At 48.3% G+C, this 22,318-nt stretch overlaps 1 protein-coding gene and 1 long non-coding RNA gene across 2 annotated transcripts in view; both read left to right on the top strand.

Annotated features, from left to right (window-relative positions):
* LOC307197722 overlaps window positions 1-22,318 on the top strand; it is a 238,969-nt gene that overhangs the window by 98,748 nt on the left and 117,903 nt on the right. The gene's annotated exons all lie outside the window — the stretch shown is intronic.
* On the top strand, window positions 8,562-10,497 carry LOC307197887 (translocon-associated protein subunit gamma-like). Its single transcript, XM_079944396.1, has one exon. It carries the CDS (start codon window positions 9,406-9,408, stop codon window positions 10,030-10,032), a length of 627 nt encoding a protein of 208 aa, XP_079800522.1. The 5' UTR covers window positions 8,562-9,405; the 3' UTR covers window positions 10,033-10,497.

The following is a 22,318-nucleotide window of genomic DNA, read 5'->3' as shown; positions in this document are numbered from 1 at the left end:
CCTCCTCAATTTAGGATTATTCGTTGTCTATTCATGTATTCCACAGATGCAGGGTACATCAAGTTGATTGTGGAGCTTTAATCCGCTGCTCCTGAGGCTGCTGGGAGAGATTTCCCTTTCTCTTCTTTGTTCGAACAGCTCCTGGAGTTCAACTTTGGATTTGGCCCCGCCTCTGCGTGTAGGTCACTGGAGGGCGAATGTTCTTCACTCAGACAGGACGGTGTTAAAAGAGCAGCTGCTTTGGGGGCTCTGGCTCACTCAGGCCGGGGTGGGGGGGGGGGGAGGGAGGGGCACAGAGTGCGGGGCGAGCCTGCGGCGGCAGAGGCCACCGTGACGTTGCACCCGCCTGAGGCACGCCGTGCGTTCTTCTGGGGACGTTGACCCTGGATCCCGTGACCCTGGCAGTGGCGGGCTGCACAGGCTCCCCGGAAGGGGGGTGTGGAGAGTGACCTGTGCTCGCACACAGGCTTCTTGGTGGCGGCAGCAGCAGCCTTAGCGTCTCCTGCCCGTCTCTGGGGTCCGCGCTTTTAGCCGCGGCTCGCGCCAGTCTCTGGAGCTCCTTTAAGCAGCGCTCTTAATCCCCTCTCCTTGCGCACCAGGAAACAAAGAGGGAAGAAAAAGTCTCTTGCTTCTTCTGCAGGTCCAGACTTTTCCAGGACTCCCTCCCGGCTAGCCGTGGCGCACTAACCCCCTTCAGGCTGTGTTCACGCCGTCAGTCCTCTCCCTGCGCTCCGACCGAAGCCGAGCCTCAGCTTGCAGCCCCACCCGCCCCGGCGGGCGAGCAGACAAGCCTCTCGGGCTGGTGAGTGCCGGTCGGCCCTGATCCTCTGTGCAGGAATCTCTCCGCTTTGCCCTCTGCACCTCTGTGGCTGCGCTCTCCTCCGCGGCTCCGAAGCTTCTCTCCTGCCACCCCCCAGTCTCCACCTGCGAAGGGGCTTCCTAGTGTGTGGAAACCTTTCCTCCTTTACAGCTCCTTCCCACTGGTGCAGGTCCCGTCCCTATCCTTTTGTCTCTGTTTATTCTTTTTTCTTTTGCCCAACCCAGGTACGTGGGGGGGTTTCTTGCCTTTTGGGAGGTCTGAGGTCTTCTGCCAGCATTCAGTAGGTGTTCTGTAGGAGTTGTTCCACGTGTAGATGTATTTCTCATGTATCTGTGGGGAGGAAGGTGATCTCCGCGTCTTACTCTTCTGCCACCTTCCCCCTCTCTCCCGATACCTTGTCCTTGAATGAAGCCTCCTCACATGGCTTACTATAAAAAGTTAAATAGAAAAAAAAAAAGGCATTGCTAGACTTGTTTGAATTTGGGATGTTACCTGGGGAAGGCTGGTGGTGGTATCTGCTGAGGCCACTCAGAATAAGCGTGACATGGTGTCTGGACGTGGGTCATACAGACTTGGGACCTGTTTGCTTCAATGTGAGGAGCAGAGCTGTCCCTCAGGCGGACTCACAGTAACTGAGGTTAGGATGCTGAACTATGACCCTGGTGTTAAAAACCGTTATAGGAGTTTTCTGTCTGGGGCCAGATTTACAGGAGAATGTACTGGAGAAGTCTGCTCTCAGTCTAGGGAAGAAGTCCTTGATGTTTGAGGGCGCCAGGCTGAGATGTGTCCATCGTACAGTAGGCTTGGTCTTGCTGGTGGGACTGGAAGTCCTTGCAAGGCTCCCTCTTCCAATCCACACTTGCTTCTTTTGCAACCTTAACATGTCTGATTCGATTATAGCTTGGACCCTCAGGTCCCGGAGGCATCTTGTTCTGCTCACGTGTGTTTTCTCAGTTCTTCTGATCCAGTTCCTATTGATTTTCTAGATTTGAGTCACACAAGGAGATCTTGAGGGACGCTTTGTTCTATAATCCCCAAGTGCTGAACACAGTCGCTGTAGGAGATGCTGTTGATGTCCCTCACATGTCCCATCAGCCAGCCCTGGAGGTCGCCTGTAGACCATTTCCATGTAGTGCAAAGGCTGCCAGCAAATTCTCTGCCATGATATTCCTGGCTAAGGGAATATGTTTAGCCCTCAAACAGGGCAGGATGGCAGTGCTGAGGAATTAGTGCTCTGCGAGCAGTGCTGGACCAATGAGAGTGTAAAGATGCCAGCTCCCTTGCTCCTTGGTGAAGCAGCTCTGATGCGTACACCACGGTCTCCTGGAGGGTCCCCAGTGGGACTGAGCCCCTGTGGCCCACAGAGGTAACATACACGCTTTATCAGCTGCCTCCCTTTCTCACTCTTCTCCACTCCCTCCTGGCGCTTCCTGAGATAGCTTCCCAAATAAACTACTTACACCCAAATCTTTGTCTCAGGCTCTGCTTTTAAGGGAACCCAGGCTACAGAGCTACCTTCAGTCTTTCCCTTGGAACAGTTTCCATTGTTCTCTTGCTTATCATATGACCCGGCCTCACCTTCCTCTTATCTGAGGCCCCTTTTAACGACCTTTCAAAAGCACTCAATCCCAGAGTTAAGCGCACAAGCATTGAAGTCAGACAGATGTGAGGTGGAATCCTGGCTAGGTCACTTATTGATGATGTGACCCTGAGCAAATTACTCTCTGGACCTCGTGAATCTTTTAAACAACGCAGATAAGGATTACAACTTTCAGAGCTGTCAGGAAGAATCAATGGGATAATGTATGCAAAGAGCTCAGTGCAGCACTTGGCAATTAGTAGGTGCTCAATAATGTCTGACAGGCCTTCCTCTCCCTCTGAACAGAGGCTGGTTTCTTTCAGCCATTGGTGCCGGAAGATCTTGCTCCTCCTGACTGAAGGCTGACACTCAAGCCATGGCTGAGCCCTGTGTGGGGTTGGAGCAGTCAGGAAGGGCACTGGTGATAGGGCAGGCCCGCCAAGCACATTCACCGACCATGCTTCTCTCTTCCTTTTTAAAAAGAATTAATTAATTAATTAATTTTTGGCTGCGTTGGGTCTTCGTTGCTGCGGGCGGGCTTTCTCTAGTTGTGGCGAGCAGGGGCTACTCTTCGTTGCGGTGCGCGGGCTTCTCATTGTGGTGGCTTCTCTTGCTGCGGAGCACGGGCTCTAGCCTCATGGGCTTCGGTAGTTGTGGTGCACGGGCTTAGTTGCTCTGCGGCATGTGGGATCTTCCCAGACCAGGGCAGCTTGATCTTCTGATTGGGGCCACTTACTCTTTCCCAAAGAAGCCCTACCTTTTCTTAGATCTGCACTTTTGCTTGCCCAGTTCCATTTAGCTGGAATGCTTTTTCCTTCTCCATCCTCATCTGTCGAAATCCCACTTAAACTCTCATAGTGTGTATAAATTAAGAAGCACACCAGATTCATGTAGAGAGCTTCTTCAAAGTACACATATCTAGGAATTGCCCCCAGAGACTGATTCAGTACATCTGCCATGGAGTGTGGGCCTGCGTATTTTGAGAAAACTTTTCAGTTTTGATGATAAACACACCCCTAAGGAAGAACCACTGGTATCATCCATAGAGCCCAAGTGATGGAGTCAAACAGACTCAACTGCCTTGTGACACTGGGCAATCTACTGAGCTTCTCTGAGCCTCAATTTTCTCATCTGTAAAATGGAGACAATAATAATGCTTATCCCATAGAGTCACTAGGAGGATGAAACGAGAGACTAGAGGTGGTGTTCAGGAAAAATTATATCTATATTCAAACATCCCTGATCCCCCACCCAGAAGCAGTCACTTCCTCCCATTTTCCCAACTTGCTGTCTGTACCTCTATTACAGCACTTAGCACAGCGGTCCTTCTATTAAAGTCTCATGGTGTGTGAGTCATTCCCCACTCCCACGCAGAACACGAGCAGCTGAGAGCTGGGGACACACAGGGATTGTGTATTATCTGCCGTGTGTTTCTACGGTACCTGGCGTGGTGTCTTGCATGGAGCCCATGCTCAATAAATTTTTGTTGATTTGAATATAAAACCATAAGAAACTAATGTATATGGTTATGTTAGGTACCTGCATAATGTGTTTTTGAACAGGCTTTTGATTAGTCTTAATGTACAGAAAACTGTTTCCTACTGACAGTGCATTTGGAAACTGCCAGGAGGGCAATAAATATGCACATAAAATCCAGCTTTGCTCGGACCTGGACAGAATCTCTTTGGGTCCTGGGACTTCTGTTTGCCAGGCACCCACAGGGGCTGGGGCTGTCCCTGGGCTGCCTCCTTTTTTTTTTTTTAATTTTTATTTACTTATTTATTTTTAATTTATTTATCCTTGGCTGTGTTGTGTCTTCATTGCTGCACGCGGGCTTTCTCCAGTTGCGGCGAGCAGGGACTACTCTTCTTTACGGTGCGTGGGCTTCTCATTGCAGTGGCTTCTCTTGTTGTGGAGCACGGGCTCTAGGTGTGCAGGCTTCAGTAGTTGTGGCACGTGGGCTCAGCAGTTGTGGCACGTGGGCTCAGCACTTGTGGCTCTCAGGCTCTAGAGCAGAGGCTCAGTAATTGTGGCACATGGGCTTAGTTGCTCCGTGGCACGTGGGATCTTCCCGGACCAGGGCTCAAACCCATGTCCCCTGCATTGGCAGGTGGATTCTTAACCACTGTGCCACCGGGGAAGCCCGCCAATTGATTTTTGACAAGGGTATGAGGTGCATCAATGGAGAAGAAAATCATCTTTAACAAATGATGCTGAGACAGCTGATGTGCACATGCAAGAGAATGAGGTTGGACCACAAGCTCACACCATAGGAAAAAAATAACTCCAAATGGGTCAGTGACCTAAATTTAAGAACTGTGGGGAGAGGAGAATGGCGAAGAAACCATTTAATGAGTGAGGGGTTTCACTCTGGAGTGATGGGAGTGTTCTGGGACTAGGTAGAGGTGATGGTTGCACAACATTGTGAATGTTCTAAATGCCACTGAATTGTCCACTTTAAAATGGTTAACTTTATGTTATGTGAATTTTACCTCACTAAATTATTAAAAAAAACAACCAAACAGAAAATGCAGTGTGTGATTTGTGATCAGGTGTAAAAGGGACTCTCATACGTTGGAGCTGATTTCAACCTTGAGCTCCTCACTTCCAGAACTTTGGTCACATGACCCAAGAAAGAACCAGGAAACCAGGCAGCACACGGGGGGTAACTGGCACCAGAAAACTAGGTCGCACAATGGCCTTGACTTTAGCCTGCTGTTTTCTGCTATAAAGTTACTATACATTTACTTTTGGAAAAAAAAAAAAAAAAAAAGAATGCTCATGCGTCCTGTGTTTTTGCCCATGCCTTGGACATGGTGAATCTTTTAAAAGCGTTAAAAAGGAGGTGGGGGGCTTCCCTGGTGGCGCAGTGGTTGGGAGTCCGCCTGCCGATACAGGGGACACGGGTTCGTGGCCCGGTCCGGGAAGATCCCACATGCCGTGGAGCGGCTGGGCCCGTGAGCCATGGCCGCTGAGCCTGTACGTCCGGAGCCTGTGCTCCGCAATGGGAGAGGCCACAACAGTGAGAGGCCCGCTTAAAAAAAAAAAAAAAAAAGAAGAAGGTGGGGTAGGAGGGAACCATTAAGCCACCTGGGCAGCAGTATTCTTGGCAAAGGAACCAGAGCATGTGCAAAGGCCCTGAGGCAGGGGTGTGTTTGGTGTGTTGGAGGTACCAAAGAGAGGCCATGGTGGTTGCAGCAGAGTGAAAGAGAGGGCGGGATCATGGTGGCCTGACTGAGCAGGGCCTCATGGGCCACAGTGAAGACCAGCATTTTCTTAGTGAAAAGGAAAGTCAGCCAAGGGTTGGAGCTGTAGAGTGACTTGATGTGACTTCATAATCTCATTTCATTTTTAACAGGACCTCTGTGATGGAGAATAGAAAGTAGATGATTATACAAGTGACTGATTAATTACAAGTGTGATAAGAGCTAGGAAGGAGAGTCCAGGTGCTTTGGGAATGCAAAACAGGAGACCCTGGGAGTTCGGAGATGACTCTAAGTAGATATGGTGCTGATAATACTCCCTGCCAGGGGATGCTTTGGGAGTCTTCCTCCAGGGGGGCATCTGAAGCATTCCGCTGGCTGTGAGTCTGAAGAGGGCTCACTGTGCTTATCCAGCCTCATGGGAGGAGGAGAGGGTGGGAGTCAGGCTGGCGAGCCTCAGGACACTGCAGGATCTGCCTACCTCACCGTCTTTCCTAAGATGTGTCAGGCACTCGAGGCCCCTGATGGCTCTAATTGAAATCCTCTCTGTCCCTGAGATGTCAGGTGAGACAGCTCCTGTCCCTAAATGAAGCCCTGGCTGGAAGTTTGACAGCCCCAGCTGGGAGGCGATCCTGCTGCTTAATCACTCAAGGACAGACAGAACTGGTCACACCCTCCATGGCATCTTGCATCTTCTGGCCTGGCCTGTGCATCCAGGAGACTCAGTGGTCACAGACCTTACAGATGAAACTTGTGTCTGATAACTGTCCCCCAAGCACCTCTGTATCAGTCGGGGTCAGCGGGAAGCAGACACATACTCCAACTAGGTTAACTCAAAGTGGGATTAATAAAAGGGCTATTTACAGCTGTGTGGACAAGGTGTAGGGAAATCATAAGGGGTAGACCATTACCTGGGGCTAGTAACAGTGCTCCTTTCCCCAGGTCCAAAGGGAAGGGGCAGGAGGAAGTACCAGATACTGGAGGTGGGTGGAGGGAGTCATGGAGAGACAGCCGGGGATCAGAAGCTGGGTCCCTTCGCTGAGAGACACAACCAGACCTAGGCAAGTTTGCAGAGAGGCAGCTGGGGAGAATCAGTACCCTGAATGCACTCTCCTTCCTTCCTCTGATCCCCTGCCAGGACCCCATGCTGGTCAAGCCTGACCAGAGGACAAGGGAGCCTGTTGATGTGGTCCATACAGGTAGAGGAAGGATGGTGAGTGGAGCTGGAGGAAAAATGAGAGATGGCCATGTTCCTCTGGGGTAGTCCTGCCCTGGGCACAGGGTCCAGAAATAGATCAGACACAGTCCTTGTGTCCAAGGACCTCTCAGTGACATGAGAGTGGGGCCAAAGTGACATCCAGTAGGGTTAGTGCTGGGATAGAGGGATGAACAAATTGCACAGGATTTCTGGTCGTGTGGACCATTAAACTGGGGAGGGGTGAGGAGGGGAGGGGTAAAGGGAGGGATGCTTGGCTGCTCTCCCAAGCACACCACGGTGGCACGTTTGCAACATTCTTTAAGATGATGGGAGGATGTGAGAGTTTTCAGGCTGCACGGATAACAGCAACAGCACAGCCTCACAAGCTTCTTGTGGAGATTAAATAAGATCCTGCGTGGATATAAAGCAGAAACTAACACACCATTGTAAAGCAATTATACCCCAATAAAGATGTTAAAAAAAAAAAAGATCCTGCATGGAAACGGCCTAGCACGGTACTTGGCATGTTGCAGGGGAACTGCAAACGGTAGCCCCATCACCATCTTTGACCTCTCGGCCTCCTCAGGGTGGTCCGGTCAGCTCACCCAAGTTAACAGCAAGGTAGGGGAGCCTCTGAAATCTCGGCCCAGTGACTCTCTGATTTGTGTGGCTACCGTTTGTTTTCTAAATGAATTCTTTTTTTGTTCTCCTTTATTTATTTTTTAAAATATTTTATTTATTTATTTGGTTGCATCGGGTCTTAGCTGTGGCACATGTGCTCCTTAGTTGTGGCAGGCGGGCTCCTTAGTTATGGCATGCGAACTCTTAGTTGCGGCAGTGGGATCTACTTCCCTGACCAGGGATTGATCCTGGGCCCCCTGCATTGGGAGCGTGAGATCTTAACCACTGCACCACCAGGGAAACCCCTGTGTGACTACCATTTGTCTATTTAGTGCTTGCTCTGTACCACACACTGTGCTAAACGCTTTACAAGTATTATCACAACTTCTATTGGGGGGGGGATATGTGGATAATATTATTTATTCATTTTTCTTCCTCTGGTGCCTCTTGTGATGGTTTAAAACTGTGCCTGCAAATTCTTTGACGCTCTTCCCATTGAGAGGTGGGGGTCTCTGTCCCCTGCCCTTGAATCTGGGCTGTTCTTAGTAACTTATTTATAACCAGTACAATGCAGTGGAATTGATGCTGCATAACTTTGGAGGATAAGTCAGAGAAAGCCATGCAGCTTCCACCTGGTCTCTTGGAACATGTAGCTGGAGGAAGCCAGGCATTGCATGAGGAATCCAACTACCCTGAGACGTCCATGCTGGGGAGGCCACGTGTGGGCACTTTGGTCCAGCCCAGATGACTACCAGCATTGTGTGCCAGCCATGTGAGGGAGCCGTCCTGGATGTCCAGCCCGGCTGAGCCTTCACATGACTGCAGCCTCAGCTGCCACCTGACTACAACCCCTGGAGAGAGTCCAGCTAAGCCCTCCCCAAACTCCTGACCAGTAAAGTCACAAGTGAAATAAAATGGCTGGTGTGGGCTGCTAAGTTTTGAAATAAAGTTTTATACACTGCTGGTAACTGGAACACCTCCCCACTCTTTCCGTTCCCCAGACTGACTTTATACCTGGCCATGTGACCACTGATTTTGGCTATTGGGATGTGAGTGGATCCCAACCAAAAGTTTGAAAAGTGCTCAAGTGATTTGGCCAGCCCTCTTCCACTCCTGTGATGAATCACGGAAAGATCACGCCCCAGATACCTGCTTCCTTTCATCCTAAAATGAAAAAGACCTGAACTCAATCTACAGCCTGAAGCAGAGCTGCCCCAGATGACCTACAGTGCTGTGAGTGAGAAATAAATGCTTGTCGAGGCAAACCACTCAGATTCGGGTGTTGTTTGTGAGCCCGGATCATCACAGTAATAGCTGACTAAGATAAGATTGGTGATGATGCTGTTATTCCCTTTCCCAGATGGTAAAACAAAGCATAAACAGATTAAATGAACTGCTCAGGGCATAGCTAGAAAGGAAGAGTCTGCAATTGTAACTCTCTTTTAACCATTGTCTCTGCAAAGTCACATACACGAATATGTAATGAACGGACCCAAATGTGTATCCAGCCTCTCCGCTCAGTCCCTGCCTGGGCATCTGTGGTACCTTCAGTTCCTGGAGCAGCTGAGGACACTATAGGTGAATAAATAGCCACGGAAAACCTGTTTTCCAGCGTCTAAAGCCTCAACCATGAAGCCTCAGCTGGATGGTCTGTTATCCTTCCCGGAGCACAGAAGAGGTGGCCAAGTGCTTGGAAATATCTAGAAGCTCTGCCGCAGCCTAAACGCGTAAGGAAAGCAGGCAGAGACCCCCTTCATTCTTCCTCCTCTGGTCTCAGAGGTGGGGCATTTTTAAAAGCGTTATGAATTTATACACATTTTGATGCATTCAGAGTTGGGGTAAAATCTGTTTGTGTCCGTGGCTGTGTTTGGCTCTGTGTGTGTGTGTGTGTGTGTGTGTGTGTGTGTGTGTTGCATCACAAAAGAACAATTGGGAGAAAGTGGCTAAAGGGGGGTTGTTAGCAGATACGGTGGCCACAGGGGTGATGCCAGAGGCCTCTGCCCGGTCGGCGCCTGACTCGGCTCTCCCGTCTCGTGGCTGCGGTTCCACCGTGGCTCCCAAAGGCGGCTCCAAGCAGCAGTCCGAGGAGGACCTGCTCCTGCAGGATTTCAGCCACGACCTCTTGGCCAAGTCCTCGGTGCACTTCTTCGGGAGCGCCTTCATTGTGTCTGCCATCCCCGTCTGGCTACATTGGCGAATATGGCACGTGGATCTTACTCAGTCTGCTGTTCTGTATAGCGTGATGACCCTAGTAAGCACTTATTTGGTAGCCTTTGTATACAAAAAGGTGAAATTTGTTCTCAAGCACAAAGTAGCACAGAAGAGGGAGGATGCTGTTTCCAAAGAAGTGACTCGAAAACTTTCTGAAGCTGGTAATGGAAAGATGTCTCGGAAGGAAAAAGATGAAAGAGTCTTGTGGAAGAAGAATGAAGCTGCTGATTATGAAGCTACAACATTTTCCATCTTCTCTAATAATAGCACCCTATTTCTGGTCTTGGTCATTGTTGTTTCCTTCTTTATATTGAAGAACTTCAACCCCACAGTGAACTACATTTTGTCCATAAGTGTTTTCTCGGGCCTCATCGCCCTCCTGTCTTCTGGCTCCAAGTAGACCACTTCTGCTTCCCCCTGGCTGCCCTGGCTTTGTATCTATGGGTGGCCTGTGGTATATGGAAAAGTAGCAGGGTGGTCAGGGTGGAAGACACACAAGCTGTTTTTATAAGTCAGGAGTTTGAGGGTTTGAAAAGCCCAACAAAATGTAATTCAGTATTTGTTTATTGGCTCTTTTTTTTTTTGACAGATTATTGGAATTAAATGAATTGAAAGGGGGAAAAAAACAAAAAAGAAAGTGGCTGAAGAGACTGGGCTTTGGAGTCGGTCAGTCCTGGATTTAAATAGGACACCCTCCATTGTGTGACCTTGGACAAGTTTTGCAACCACTCTGAGTCTTAGTTCCTTTATCTTATAGGTAGGAGGCTGTAATATCTGAGTAAGGAATGGGATTGGCCTCCATGAAATAATGTCTACAAAGCACCTACCATCTTGTAGGGGCTCAATGAACACATACACCCTTTTCCCCCCTTGTCATCTCTTATGAATAGTGACTTACAAATTGTGGATCGTGGGCCTTTATGAGGACTTTCTGTGAACTCTGCTGGCATCAGGGGAGCCCCCCCCACTAGGGATGAAGCAGGAGAGAGCTCCTTTGCTGACTGGGACCTGGGTCCTGCAGCTCTGAGTCTATAAGTCTACACATCCTCTGACTAAGCACCAAAAGTCATTGTGGTACAGAGAAGAAAGGGCTTAAACTAGGAGACATTTGAGCCTGGGTTGAAACCCTGTCTTTATTATTTATTAGCTGTGTAACCTGGATAATTAATTAAACTTTCTATGACTTGTTTATTTTCTTCTATGTAAAATGAGCGTAATTATCTGTATCCTGCTTCTCAACATATTATCTGTGCTCAGCATGGTGCTAGCCACCTAGTAAATGTCACGAGGCTCAAACAGAGTAACACATGAGTAATTGCCCAGCACATAGTAGGTACTCACTTAACACTGGCTTCCCTGCTGGTACTGTTGGTATAATGGCAGGACTTTTTTTTTTTTTTTTTTTTTTTTTTGGCCATGCCACGCGGCATGCTGGATCTTAGTTCCCTGACCAGGGATCGAACCCGGGCCCCCTGCAATGGAAGCATGGGGTACTAAGCACTGGATCGCCAGGGAATTCCCAAGGCAGGACCTTTCAAGGCAGGGAGCTCAAGAAATTTTAACTGAGTCTGAGTCATTGCTGTAATAGCGCTTTTAGAGCACTTTGGTTACATTTTGAGGAAGCTTGGGGTCTAGAGTCTCTAAGTGGGCATTTGCAGAGTCTGGCTCTGTCTGCCTTAAGAGACATGCCTGTCTCCTCTCTTTAGCACCTCCTATCCCCATGCCTCCTTCAGCCTGAGGGTATTTACCTATGTTGTTCCTGTTGCTGTGAGTGCAGAAGTCATCATCATCCTTGTCAACGCCATTAACATCATTATCACCGTCATCATTCTCATAATGACCATCAACAATATCATGATTATCACCATAATCACCATCACCACTACCATCATCCTAACAGCATCATTTTAATCATCATCACTACAACCACAGTAACTATTACTGGTACTCCCACTGTTTATGAAGTCCTTACTCTGTACTGTACGATCTACTGTAAATGCTTTGTCTTATTGAATCTTTATAACAAGTCTCTAAGGTAATTGCTATCTCTTTTGCAGTCAAGGCAATGAAGACATGCAAGGGTGAAATAATTTGCCCCCAGTTAACCATCGGTGGGGATATGATTCAAGTCCAGATAATATTACTCCTAGGCTAACTGTCTTAGCTTGTAAGTAGAACTACTCCTTCTCTCCATCTTTTACCGAGTTAACCTACCCTTCAAATCTTGGCTCATATGTTCTATCCTCGGAAGTCTTCCTTGACTGCCTTCACCACCATTGTAAGCGCACAGCGCTCCTTTTAAATATTCTTCACACTGTTTATCATGATTTGTAATTTTCCCTTTATTTGTGTAGTTATTGGATTAATGGCTGTCTCCTCCAGGCTCCAGGAGGGCAGGGACAGTGGGCACTGTGTCTTCTTTTTGTGCTGTCTTATGCCCCGCATCCAGAGAGGTGCGGCTCAGACTCAGAAGTCTACCGTATTGTTGGGTGAATGAACCCTGCCTCTATCAGCCTCTCTGTGGTCCTGCTCCCTGGTTCTCTGGTCTTGCGAAGTCAGCTTCCTTTCTAACTCGTCTTCTGCTGGGCAATCTGAGCTCTAGCTGAAGCAAGTGACATCCTCCTCCTTGGATAGATTATCACCATTATCTAGGTAGACTCCAAAACTTCTCCCAAATTGGCTCGGAAACAGGGGGTCATTGAGAGTGGACAAGTTGGGGGTGAGGAGAATCAGGAACCAGGGAGACCAGGCTGTTGTCATAAGAAAGACCTACCAAAGAGGCCATGGATGGATGACCCTCAGTGCCAGTGGTGGCATTGGGGACCAGAGTCAGCAACAAAGCTAAAAACTGTCCTAAGGCAGAAATGGCTAGTCCTAGTGTCTGGATGGGTGTGGGATCCCACCAGTTGCTCTAAGATGTCAACTTTGGAGGAAGAATACAGCATGGTTATATCTACAGCCTTGATGGGCATCCCAGTCTTATCTCCCTGTGGACGATGGGCTCTTTTCTGTGTCTTGCTTGTGCATATTTCTTTCCTCTGCCTGCAGTGCCCTTTCCTGCCTGTTTCTACCTGGAAAACTCCTACTCACCTTCCAAGGCTCAGATGAAAGGACATTTTGGCAGACGTTGTTGCTGGCTCAGGGCTGCCACCACATCTTGGTCAGATCTATTCTAAACCATGTGTCACACTGAGTTGTCATCACATGTTTATGTGCCCGTTTGCACCATCACTATGAGTTCTTTGGGAGCAAGCTTGGTTACATCCTTTTTCTTCCCCTTCATCTCAGATGTGTCCTCCCCTCCCCTCTCTTCCTTTTCCTCCCCCAATATCTATCCAACTCCTACAATGCTGTAATGTGACATGTTCTCTATTAATTATCAGAACAACAACAAAGGGAGACAGAGGGGTCAGGGGAGCAGGGGAGGGGGGCTCTGACTTGGCTAATGACAGCTTTAGCCGAGGTCAGGTCTTGCAGAAAGAGGAGCATGACGTCTTTAAGAGAGCCAACATCCCTTCCTTTCCACCTGGATCTCTTGACACCAACTATTTGGTTTCCTGACACACTTCGGTTCACCACACCTGACTTTGAATTCAGATGTCACATCACTTGTATGGAGTGAGCAGACCAGAAAGTGGGTGTAACGATAAAAGTGCTCCTGCGTGTGGGTTTCTTTTTCTTAACTGTGTTATTTATAGTGGAAACGAGAGGAGCAGTGGGCGGTGTGCAGTTGGCCTCCCACTCAGCCCTCTGCTGCAAACGCTTCCCGAGTGGGGGACTCTGGGAGGGGAGGGGGCTGGGTGCTGCACCCGCTCATCTGATGACATGATCGCTTGAGTGCTGCAGCTCCGTTAGCCTCTTGGCATTGAGCTTGGTGTTAGAAGTCGGGGTACCGCGGGTAGTCTGGAAAAGGCCCCCAAATACCCCTGGGTTCTTTGACCGTCTTGCCTCTTCACACTCAGTGCTGGGACCGTAGGGACCTGACCACTGGCCACCCAGCAACTTTCTCTTCTTCTGGTTCTTTTCTCTTCTTGGTTAAGTCACTTAACCTCTCTTTGCCTCATTTTTTTCTCACTGTCAAATGAGGATTGTGATAATACCTACCTCACAGCATTGTGGTGAGGATGACATGATGTAACATACGGAAATTACTTAGAGCAGTGCCTGTCACATAAGGAGTGCTGCATAAGGGTTGGCAACGCTGACTACCATTCCACTATGATTATTGCTGCTGTCATTTAAACGTTTTTGCATTGATTGGGTCCTGATCTTGTTCTTCCAATCAAGAAGATCTTGGCCAGCCTGGTACCTTTTCTTTGTTCAAGTTTTACCCCAGTGTCACCTTCTTGGAGAGGCCTTCCCTGACTCCCAAATCTAAAGTAGTAATCCCACCCTGCCACTCTCAAAACTCTTCATCTCATCATGACGTGCCATCTTGACAGCCCCTGTCCTCCTTCACGTTCTTTGCAGGGCTTGTGGGATCTTAGTTCCCTGACCAGGGATTGAACCCGCGCCCCCTGCATTGGACGCATGGAGTCTTAAGCACTGGACCGCCAGGGAAGTCCTATCACATTCTTATTCATGTACTTACTTATTGCGTCTCCCCATCCTGGAATGTAAGCACGCTTGCCTTCTTTACTACAGCCTCCCAGGTGCTCAGCACAGGACCCTGAACTCGGAGGATCTCAATAATTATTATTACTTGACTGTCTTCATCAGACACCTTCTGCCTTGTCCTGAACTTCTGTAAGCTTGGTTCCAACAGTGGAGCCCCCCAGGAGGGAGAAATTGAGACTGGGTGACATTGTTTTTTGATATTCACTGCACTCCTTCCCTTCCACCCCTTGGTGGAGCCTTTGTTGCAACTTTTCAGTGAGTGTGTCCTATTGTTGTTTTACTCTCCGGACCAGACTGGAAATACATCATACTGAAGTGTGAATGATTGATACAAAGTACCACCCTTCTCTCAAGAGATCAAACTTGACTTCATTCCATGCTCGCCCTCCTTACAAGGAAAGACGTGAGGATGGTGCAGGGCTGAGAGGTGATGGTGCTGACTCCACTTCCTCTAATTAGCTGTGATCCTGGACATGACACTTGACCTCTCTGAGCCCCGGTATCCTTATTTTTAAAATGTGCTGTTTCCCATGTGAGATGGTTGTGAGTGTCAAATGTAATCTCTGTGTCTGAAAATGCTTGTCTTTTAGAAAATGCTCCCTGAGTAAGCTGTTATTGTTGTTTATCATAACAGAAAATAAGAGGAGTGACTGAACTGAGTGACAAGTTGAATAGAAACTGGCAATGTGCCAGTGCCGTCTTGGGGAATCCTTGTACCCCGTTTCTTTTTTTTTTTTTTTTCGGTACGCGGGCCTCTCACTGTTGGGGCCTCTCCCGTTGCGGAGCACAGGCTCCGGACGCGCAGGCTCAGTGGCCATGGCTCACGGGCCCAGCCGCTCCACGGCATGTGGGATCCTCCCGGACGGGGGCACGAACCTGTGTCCCCTGCATCGGCAGGCGGACCCTCAACCACTGCGCCACCAGGGAAGCCCTCCCCCGTCTCTTTATCACCACTGAAATCCTGGGCTGCCTGAGATACGATCCTAGAGCATCTGCTCTCCCCCAGCTCCGATCCTGCCCGTCTGCCCTCACTCTTAGTGTGGCTTTGACAAGGAGCCCCAGGTCTGACCAATTTAGGGAGACAAGACATGCAGAGATGAGTTTTGTGTAAAGTCTCAAAATCAAGTCTCCCTTCAGTCTCTTTCTAGGCACTGGACCCCACCCGGCCTTTCTCTTGCCCTCATCATCCCTTCCTGAGTCCCCGAGAAGCCTGAATTCCTTTTCTACTCCTTCCCCTTGCTACCTTGGTCCAGGCTTAGCTGCCTTGGTCTGAGCTCCTGTCTCCACCCCACCCTCCAACAAGCAACAGCTTCTCTAATCAAGCTGTGCCCCACCCCTAAGCTTCCACCTCTCGTCCCCACATCTAAGGCTTCTTCCATTCTTGAGCAGCCACTGAGACTGTGGATGGGCACAGGACAGACTAGGGGCGTGGGTGTTCAAGCCATGCTCTCTGCGGCGAAGACAGTATTACCTGAGCTTGGGAGCGTGTGTGCCAGAGCCTGATCGCCTGGGTCCAGATCTGGCTCTGGCGCTGACTAGTTCTGTGACCTTGAACAATTTCATCTCCTCTTTGTGCCTCAGCTGATTCATCTGCAAAATGAAGATAATCATTGAACCCACCTCAGAAGGTTTTTATGAGGATTAAACTGGATTTATTCATGTAAAGCATCTAGAATGATACCTAGCAGAGAGTAAGTACCTAGTGAATGTTGGCTTTTTTTCCTTTTTTATCATTAATAAGGAGTCAACTGCTTCCTTACTGGCAAATTCCAGTCAAAGGTGACCTCAACTTTGAGATGGTTCCCCAGGTCAGGTCCCTTTCTCCCTAGACCATGCCTCTACCCTTAGAAGAACGTTCCCATGCAAAGTGTGTGTATGACGAGTTTCTGGCCCTGATTCTTTTCCCCTTCCTGTAACCATGTTCTTTGCCAGGTAGTTTTGCAGTTGCTCCCTAAAAGCAGATGCAGGTCCCTGCCCTTCGGGTTGAGGCTCAGCTACGTGACTTGTTTCAGCTCAAGGCAGTGTGGGCAGCATTGGACCACTTCATATTGTGTTGTCAGTGTTACTGAAAAAGGGCTCACTGCCCAACATGCATAGAAGCCAATACTATGGTACCGACTTTTGAGAAAAGAAAAAGCTTTATTGTGAGGTCAACTGGCAAGGAGACAGGAGGCACAGCTCAAACCTGTCTACCCAGCCTGTGATTCGGTCAACTTCTTATGAGTTAGGGGAGGAGGGTTAGTGTGTGGAAGTGCTGGTGGGGCAGGTTTGTCTCGGAGGGCTTTGGAACTCAGCCGTATGTGGTAAGATGTGGTAAAGGAGCTTCAGCACCGGACCTTCCTGGACAGTGCTTCTGAATGAGTTCTGGTATTCAGGTTCCGATCATGTCCTGGTTGTTTGGTTCCATAGAGGGGAGGGATCTTGATTCTGGGTATTATTTGATGTCATGACTTGTGGTTTTGTTCTGTTGTCTCTGAAGAACAAGTCAGTATCTTGTTAGAAACAGGATAGGGCCAGCTTGGGCTAGTTCTGCAGTTACATGAGGACCCTTGGGTGTTTTTGCTTGCTCTCTCATGCCTCTGCCATCATCATGGAAAGACCCTGGCTCACCAGCTGGTCTGAGGAAGATGAGAGACACTGGAGACGATGTGGAACAGACCTGAATCTGACCTTCAGCCTACGGCTGCCTATTTATGCGATTCCTAGCCCAGCCCAGCCAGGTCAAGATCAAGCGAACCCCCAGCCAACCCAGAGATGCATGAGCAAAATAAATGCTTATTGTTGTACGTGACTGAGATCTGTGGTTGTTGGTTAGACAGCAATAGCTGACAGATGTGCCTGGTGAGTGGTGGGAAATTGCCCTGTTATCGTTGACTAGGCTTGGGCCCCCAAACCCAGAACAGGGAATGGCAGATGAGCTGGGCTGGACCATGTGGAACACCCGTTTGCCTTAAACTAGTTAAGTCGGATTGAAATAGGCTGTCACGGCTGCCAGTCGCTCCTTAGTCCTCACCTTGTTCCATCCAAATCTGAGCCTTTGGTCTCTGCACCAGGGTTGCCTGTAGGAAGTAAGCAGAAGAGACCAGGAGATGGTCAGACAGGTTCTGATGGAGCAAGTTCTGCCCAGCAGAGCACCTGCTCTACAAGAATGGGCTCTGGTTTGCTTTTGCTGCCCTGGCTACTCAGGTAGAAGAGAGAAAGGAGAGAAAAGACAACACGCATCTTAGAGTGAGGTGACTCCTGTGCTAGAACGTGTGACCTTGGTCAGTGCCTTAGAGTGCAGCCCATGCATTGAGATACCACCTTTCCCTGCAGGTGAGATGGAGGCAGGGAGGAGAAGGGAGAGGTGGGATTCTGTATATTTACTGCTCTTCCTCATCACCCTTTCCCCATAACATACTTTATTTATCTGTCTATTTTGCATAGTACTTGTCTTTACCTGAAATTATATATTTATTAGTTTATTTGCTTGTATCTATCTTCCATCACTAGAATGTGAGCAACATGAGGGATTTGTTTTCTCAGGGCTGTATACCCATTGCCTGAAATAATAGCTGGCACAGGGTAGATGATCAATAAATGTTTGCTGAATGAATGAACGAATTTATGCATCGGGCCCTGCTGTAGCATGTCAGCCTAGTCACTGTTTACCCCTTGCCCCTTTACCTTCTCCTAGCATGTCCTTGCCCATACTTGCAGGAACTAGAAGACATTAACCAGGAGGCCCATTCTTTGACTCAGAAATTGCCCCAGTCTGAGACATATCTGAGGTCTGGAACCTGCTCTCCATCTGCACCCCTGGACTCTATCTTGTTCAGTTTCAGGCCTAGGCCACTTAGTACTGCTGATCTGATTTGGACCCAGCCCTCTTCTGGACCTACTCCTCTTTTGGTTTGGCTGTCTAGAGAGCTAACCCAGAGCACAGCATCTCTGCTCCCAGCCAGGTCCAGGACAAGGGCCCCCAGGCAGAGAAATGTCCTCTGCCCGTCTTGCTCATCTGGAGGGGATATTGACAGTCTCCTTCCTTACAGCAGGACCATGGATAGACCAGTTGCAGAGATCCGTCAGCCTGTGTGATGATAATCCTTACAGTTTAGTCTCTTCAGAGTCTTTGCCAACTTATTTTTATTGGTTTTAGCTCATTCTGTTCCCATTTGCTCCTGTAGTGATCATGCAAATGCAGCAACTTCTATGCAAATGGACTCTGTTTGCAAAGATGTCTCTGTCAAATGCCTGGAATGCTTTGTCTCACTGCTCTGGGAAGGACTGCTTGACTCCAGGGTTCAAAACAAAACCGAAAAATTTCCAGGTGGAGTGTTGGCTGACCTCCATGATTGCTAGCTGGGTGCTGTGTGACCACCTAGAGGGGTGGGATAGGGAGGGTGGGAGGGAGACGCAAGAGGGAGGGGATATGGGGACACACACACACACACACACACACACACACACACACAGCTGATTCACTGTTATAAAGCAGAAACTAACACACCATTGTAAAGCAATTATACTCCAATAAAGATGTTAAAAAAAAAGTCATAAGGAAAAAAAAAGAAACGGGGGTCACAGAAAGGATTTGTACCTGGGAGCCCCACAGGATCCTGCTTGGTTTCACCCATTTTACTGATGAGGAAACAGAGGCAAGAAGAGGTTCAGTCACGTGTTCTGGATCTCAGAAGAGGTGAGAGGTGGAGCCAGGGTTTGAATCTGGGTCAAAACCTTATCTTGCAACCACTACATTCTCTGAAGGCAGCCAGCATGCAGGAGGTGCAGGTATCAGGTGCTGTCGACAACTGAATCTTTAAGACAGTTGAAACCATAACCAGAGAGTGAGTTCTGAGCCCTGGCAAGGGGCATCTTGGCAGGCAGCTCTCATCTCAGGGGCTCTCCATGACTGGGGATAGCATTACTTCACAGGTTTATCATGAAAATCAAGTGGCACAATGTATTTAAAGCCTTTAGCCCATAAACATTGGCACATAAACATTGGTTTTCCTGGTTTTGCCCTTTTTCTCTTGAGCTCTCTCTAAATGACACATCCTTTGTGTTGGGTTCAGCCTCTTGTCCTTTTCTTGGACAGTGACTTTGGTCCTGCCCCACACATGGCAGACAGACTAGAGAGAGGAAGGGAATAGCTCCTGACTCCCCATGGCAGGAAAGGTGGTGAGGAATTCACAGGAGGGCAAAAAAGACCATCTGAGGGGTTGAAACAATAGCCATGGAGAAGGGTGAATAATGGCAGAAAGGAAATGAGAGGAGGGTGACAGTGCTGTCTTTATTTACAGCTCTGTTTTATCAGCCAGAAATGCTACAGACCAATGTTTCTGCTATTCCCAGCTAGAGCAAGTTCCAGTGTAATGTCTTGGTCCAATGGCCAGATGTCCATGACTTCCACTAAAATGAATAAAGGAAGCTCCCCCCGGCCCCCCGCCACGCCCCTCTCACCTTTTCACTGTTTCCAGCAGAGCTCTGTCCCCACAGCCAAAGACATCTCTCCCCACCTGGAGTTAGGAGTGGACTGGATTGAAATTTGGCTGCATCGACTCCCAGCTCACGGGATCTTGGGAGGGTCTTGACCCCTCTGAACATCATTTCCCTCATTCTCAAAATGAGGATAATTATAGCTACTAATGAATGTGGTTGTGTGTTGGTGGAATCAGGAGCAAGTGATGAATGTGAAAGATAACAAGCATAAAACAGAGCCTGAAAAGCATCCAACCTTCAACCTCTGGTTATTTCTCACCATAGCAGAACAGGTGTCCCTTTTCATTTCGGGGGAAATCTGAACATTTTCTATCTTGTATTTCTTAAAACACATGAAAAACCCCTTGATTGTTTTTTTTATTATTATTATTTTTATCCTCCTTCAGTTTTAGGATGAGACGTCTCTACCCTGTCTCTTCTCTCATCAGCACTGCATTTTCTGTTGAACTGTCCCTTTCAAGGATGCTCTCTGGTTCCTTGCCTCCTTCTCTCCACCCAGCCAAGCACCCAGAGTAAACGTCTGAATGAGGGGGCTGAGGTTCAGGGTATGTTTATTCTGAGGACAGAATAAAAACTCTGTTTATTATAAGGACGCCTGTTTTATTTTATGCCTTTCTTTGTGCCCTTCTACTTTCTGTAGGAAAGTTGTCCTTCACAAGGACTCTGACTTGGGGCTTAGCCTTCATACTTGATATGAGGACAGATCAGATTTTAGGAGGGACTAGTGGTAACAAAAGGAAAGACCACATGGGAGGGCTAAGATGAATTTTTATCTATGACTTTCATTATTGACAACTTATTTTCCTTAATGTGCAATATGAAAAGAAAAGGGTCTTTTCTGAGCACTCACAGTTTTCAATAGCGACACATATCACTGCTTCATGGGTATGTGGTCTGATGTGTTCTTTTTTGCAAACAGGGATGAGTGGAGATGTTTCAAGCTTGCCCTCCAGTTTGGGTGTGACTCAGAAAGCTCTCTGGTCAGCAATCTGTCACGTTCTGTCAGCTTCATGTTTTAATTTTATTCAAATTAAGCATTTAAAGCTCAAAAACATAATTAGTTCCATTCTATTTCAATCACAGTGATTCAAACCTGCTGATGGGATTCTTGGCCATCAGGTGGACGAGTCTTGCCCATCCCTGGCTCCCCGTTAAAATCACCTGTACAGCTTTGGAAAAACACAGAGGTCAGGGCCCCGCTCCCTAGGACTTTTATCAATTCTCTCTATGGTGGGGCTTGGGTATCTGAATCCACAGCAGATTCTTATGTGCAGCCAAGATTTAGGACCATGGGGGTGGACATTGGAGGTATGAGTTGCTACTGCCTTACAATTTTATTGCTATTCCCCATGGAATAATTTCTATTTAACAAGACAATAAGGCAAGCTACACTTAAGGCAGCATTTAGCCAGTGGCTGATGTTGGTATCTAGAATATAGGAGACAAGAGACAGCTGGTCCAGGCACCTGTTTTTATCATCTCAAAGCAGTGTGACCTTGGGCAAGTCACTTCCCTTCTCTGGGCCTCAGCTTCCCAATCCTTAAAGTGGGAGGGTGGAATGATATCGTTTCCAAGTCTTCCAGGGTTGACACTGACCACTGCTGAGTCTCTACTGGAGAGACATTTTGCTGTTTGGTGGGGGAGTCCCGTCCTCTCCTGCCAGTCTTCTATTTTTCTAAAAGGAAAACGTTATCAGTAGGAGGAGGGAGAGGAAGTATCTGGTGACATGGAGGAGTCTGGGCTGCAGAGTTAGCCCTGGGGTGACTCCAGAATTGACGACAGGCTCTCAAATAGGTGCTTGTTGTCTTTTGATGAATCTCAGGTGTCACCAAGACTCATCCTGGTTCTTACTGGATGCGAGCACTTGGAATTCCAGATGTGGGTAGAGTGGACAGCCGGCTTTGGGAAAAGAGGCTCCTCTCTCCTTAGATGAGATGACCAAGCTCATGAGCCACTAGAGGACAGAGGATCCAGAGACCTGAGAACTAAAGTTCATGCTTTGTACACTTTAATGCTGTGATGAATATGAATTATGACTACTTCTATTATTAAACTCCGGCACTGTTAACTGGTTCAAGTTTCAACCCCGTTAGGCCACTAATGGGCTGTGTGATCTCAGAGGAGAGAAGCACCCTCTCTGAGAGATGGTTGTTTCCTTTGTAAAGTAAGAGGGTGGAACTGCCTGATCATCTAAAGCCTCTTCCTGCCTCCATCCGATAAATGGGATCAAAACATTGAAATTACTGGCTGAACAATCAGAAATCTGAGGCTCACCTCTCAAAAAGAAAAAGGCCAGCTGGAAAATGGCATAATTAAAAGAGAGGAAGAAAACTCTCTCTCAAGAGGCTGCTGTTTCACAAAAAGTCAGCCTGTCTGTGATATTCTGAGCAGCGTATTACGATGACACGGAAGCACGCTGGATGCGTTGGAAGCCGAGCAGCAAGTGGTAGTGTTTGAAACAGAAAAGTCTATTTTAAAAGACGGCTAATAAAGCTGGAGGAGGTGGCCTGCAGAGAGACAGAGCCAGCATCCTGCTGCCAAGACTCCAGCCCTGCTGCTGAGCCCAGGGCCCTGGGCAGGAAGGAGAG

Source organism: Stenella coeruleoalba (assembly GCF_951394435.1).
Source record: "Stenella coeruleoalba genome assembly, chromosome: 15".
In the NCBI taxonomy this organism is placed as follows: domain Eukaryota; kingdom Metazoa; phylum Chordata; class Mammalia; order Artiodactyla; family Delphinidae; genus Stenella; species Stenella coeruleoalba.
The sequence above is the reverse complement of the archived record's forward strand: the minus strand, read 5'-3'. Positions and strand labels throughout refer to the sequence as shown.

Bases quoted from the DNA above. Each gene is read 5' to 3' on its own strand.
- LOC307197887 (XM_079944396.1), top strand. From the start codon at position 9,406: ATGCCAGAGGCCTCTGCCCGGTCGGCGCCTGACTCGGCTCTCCCGTCT.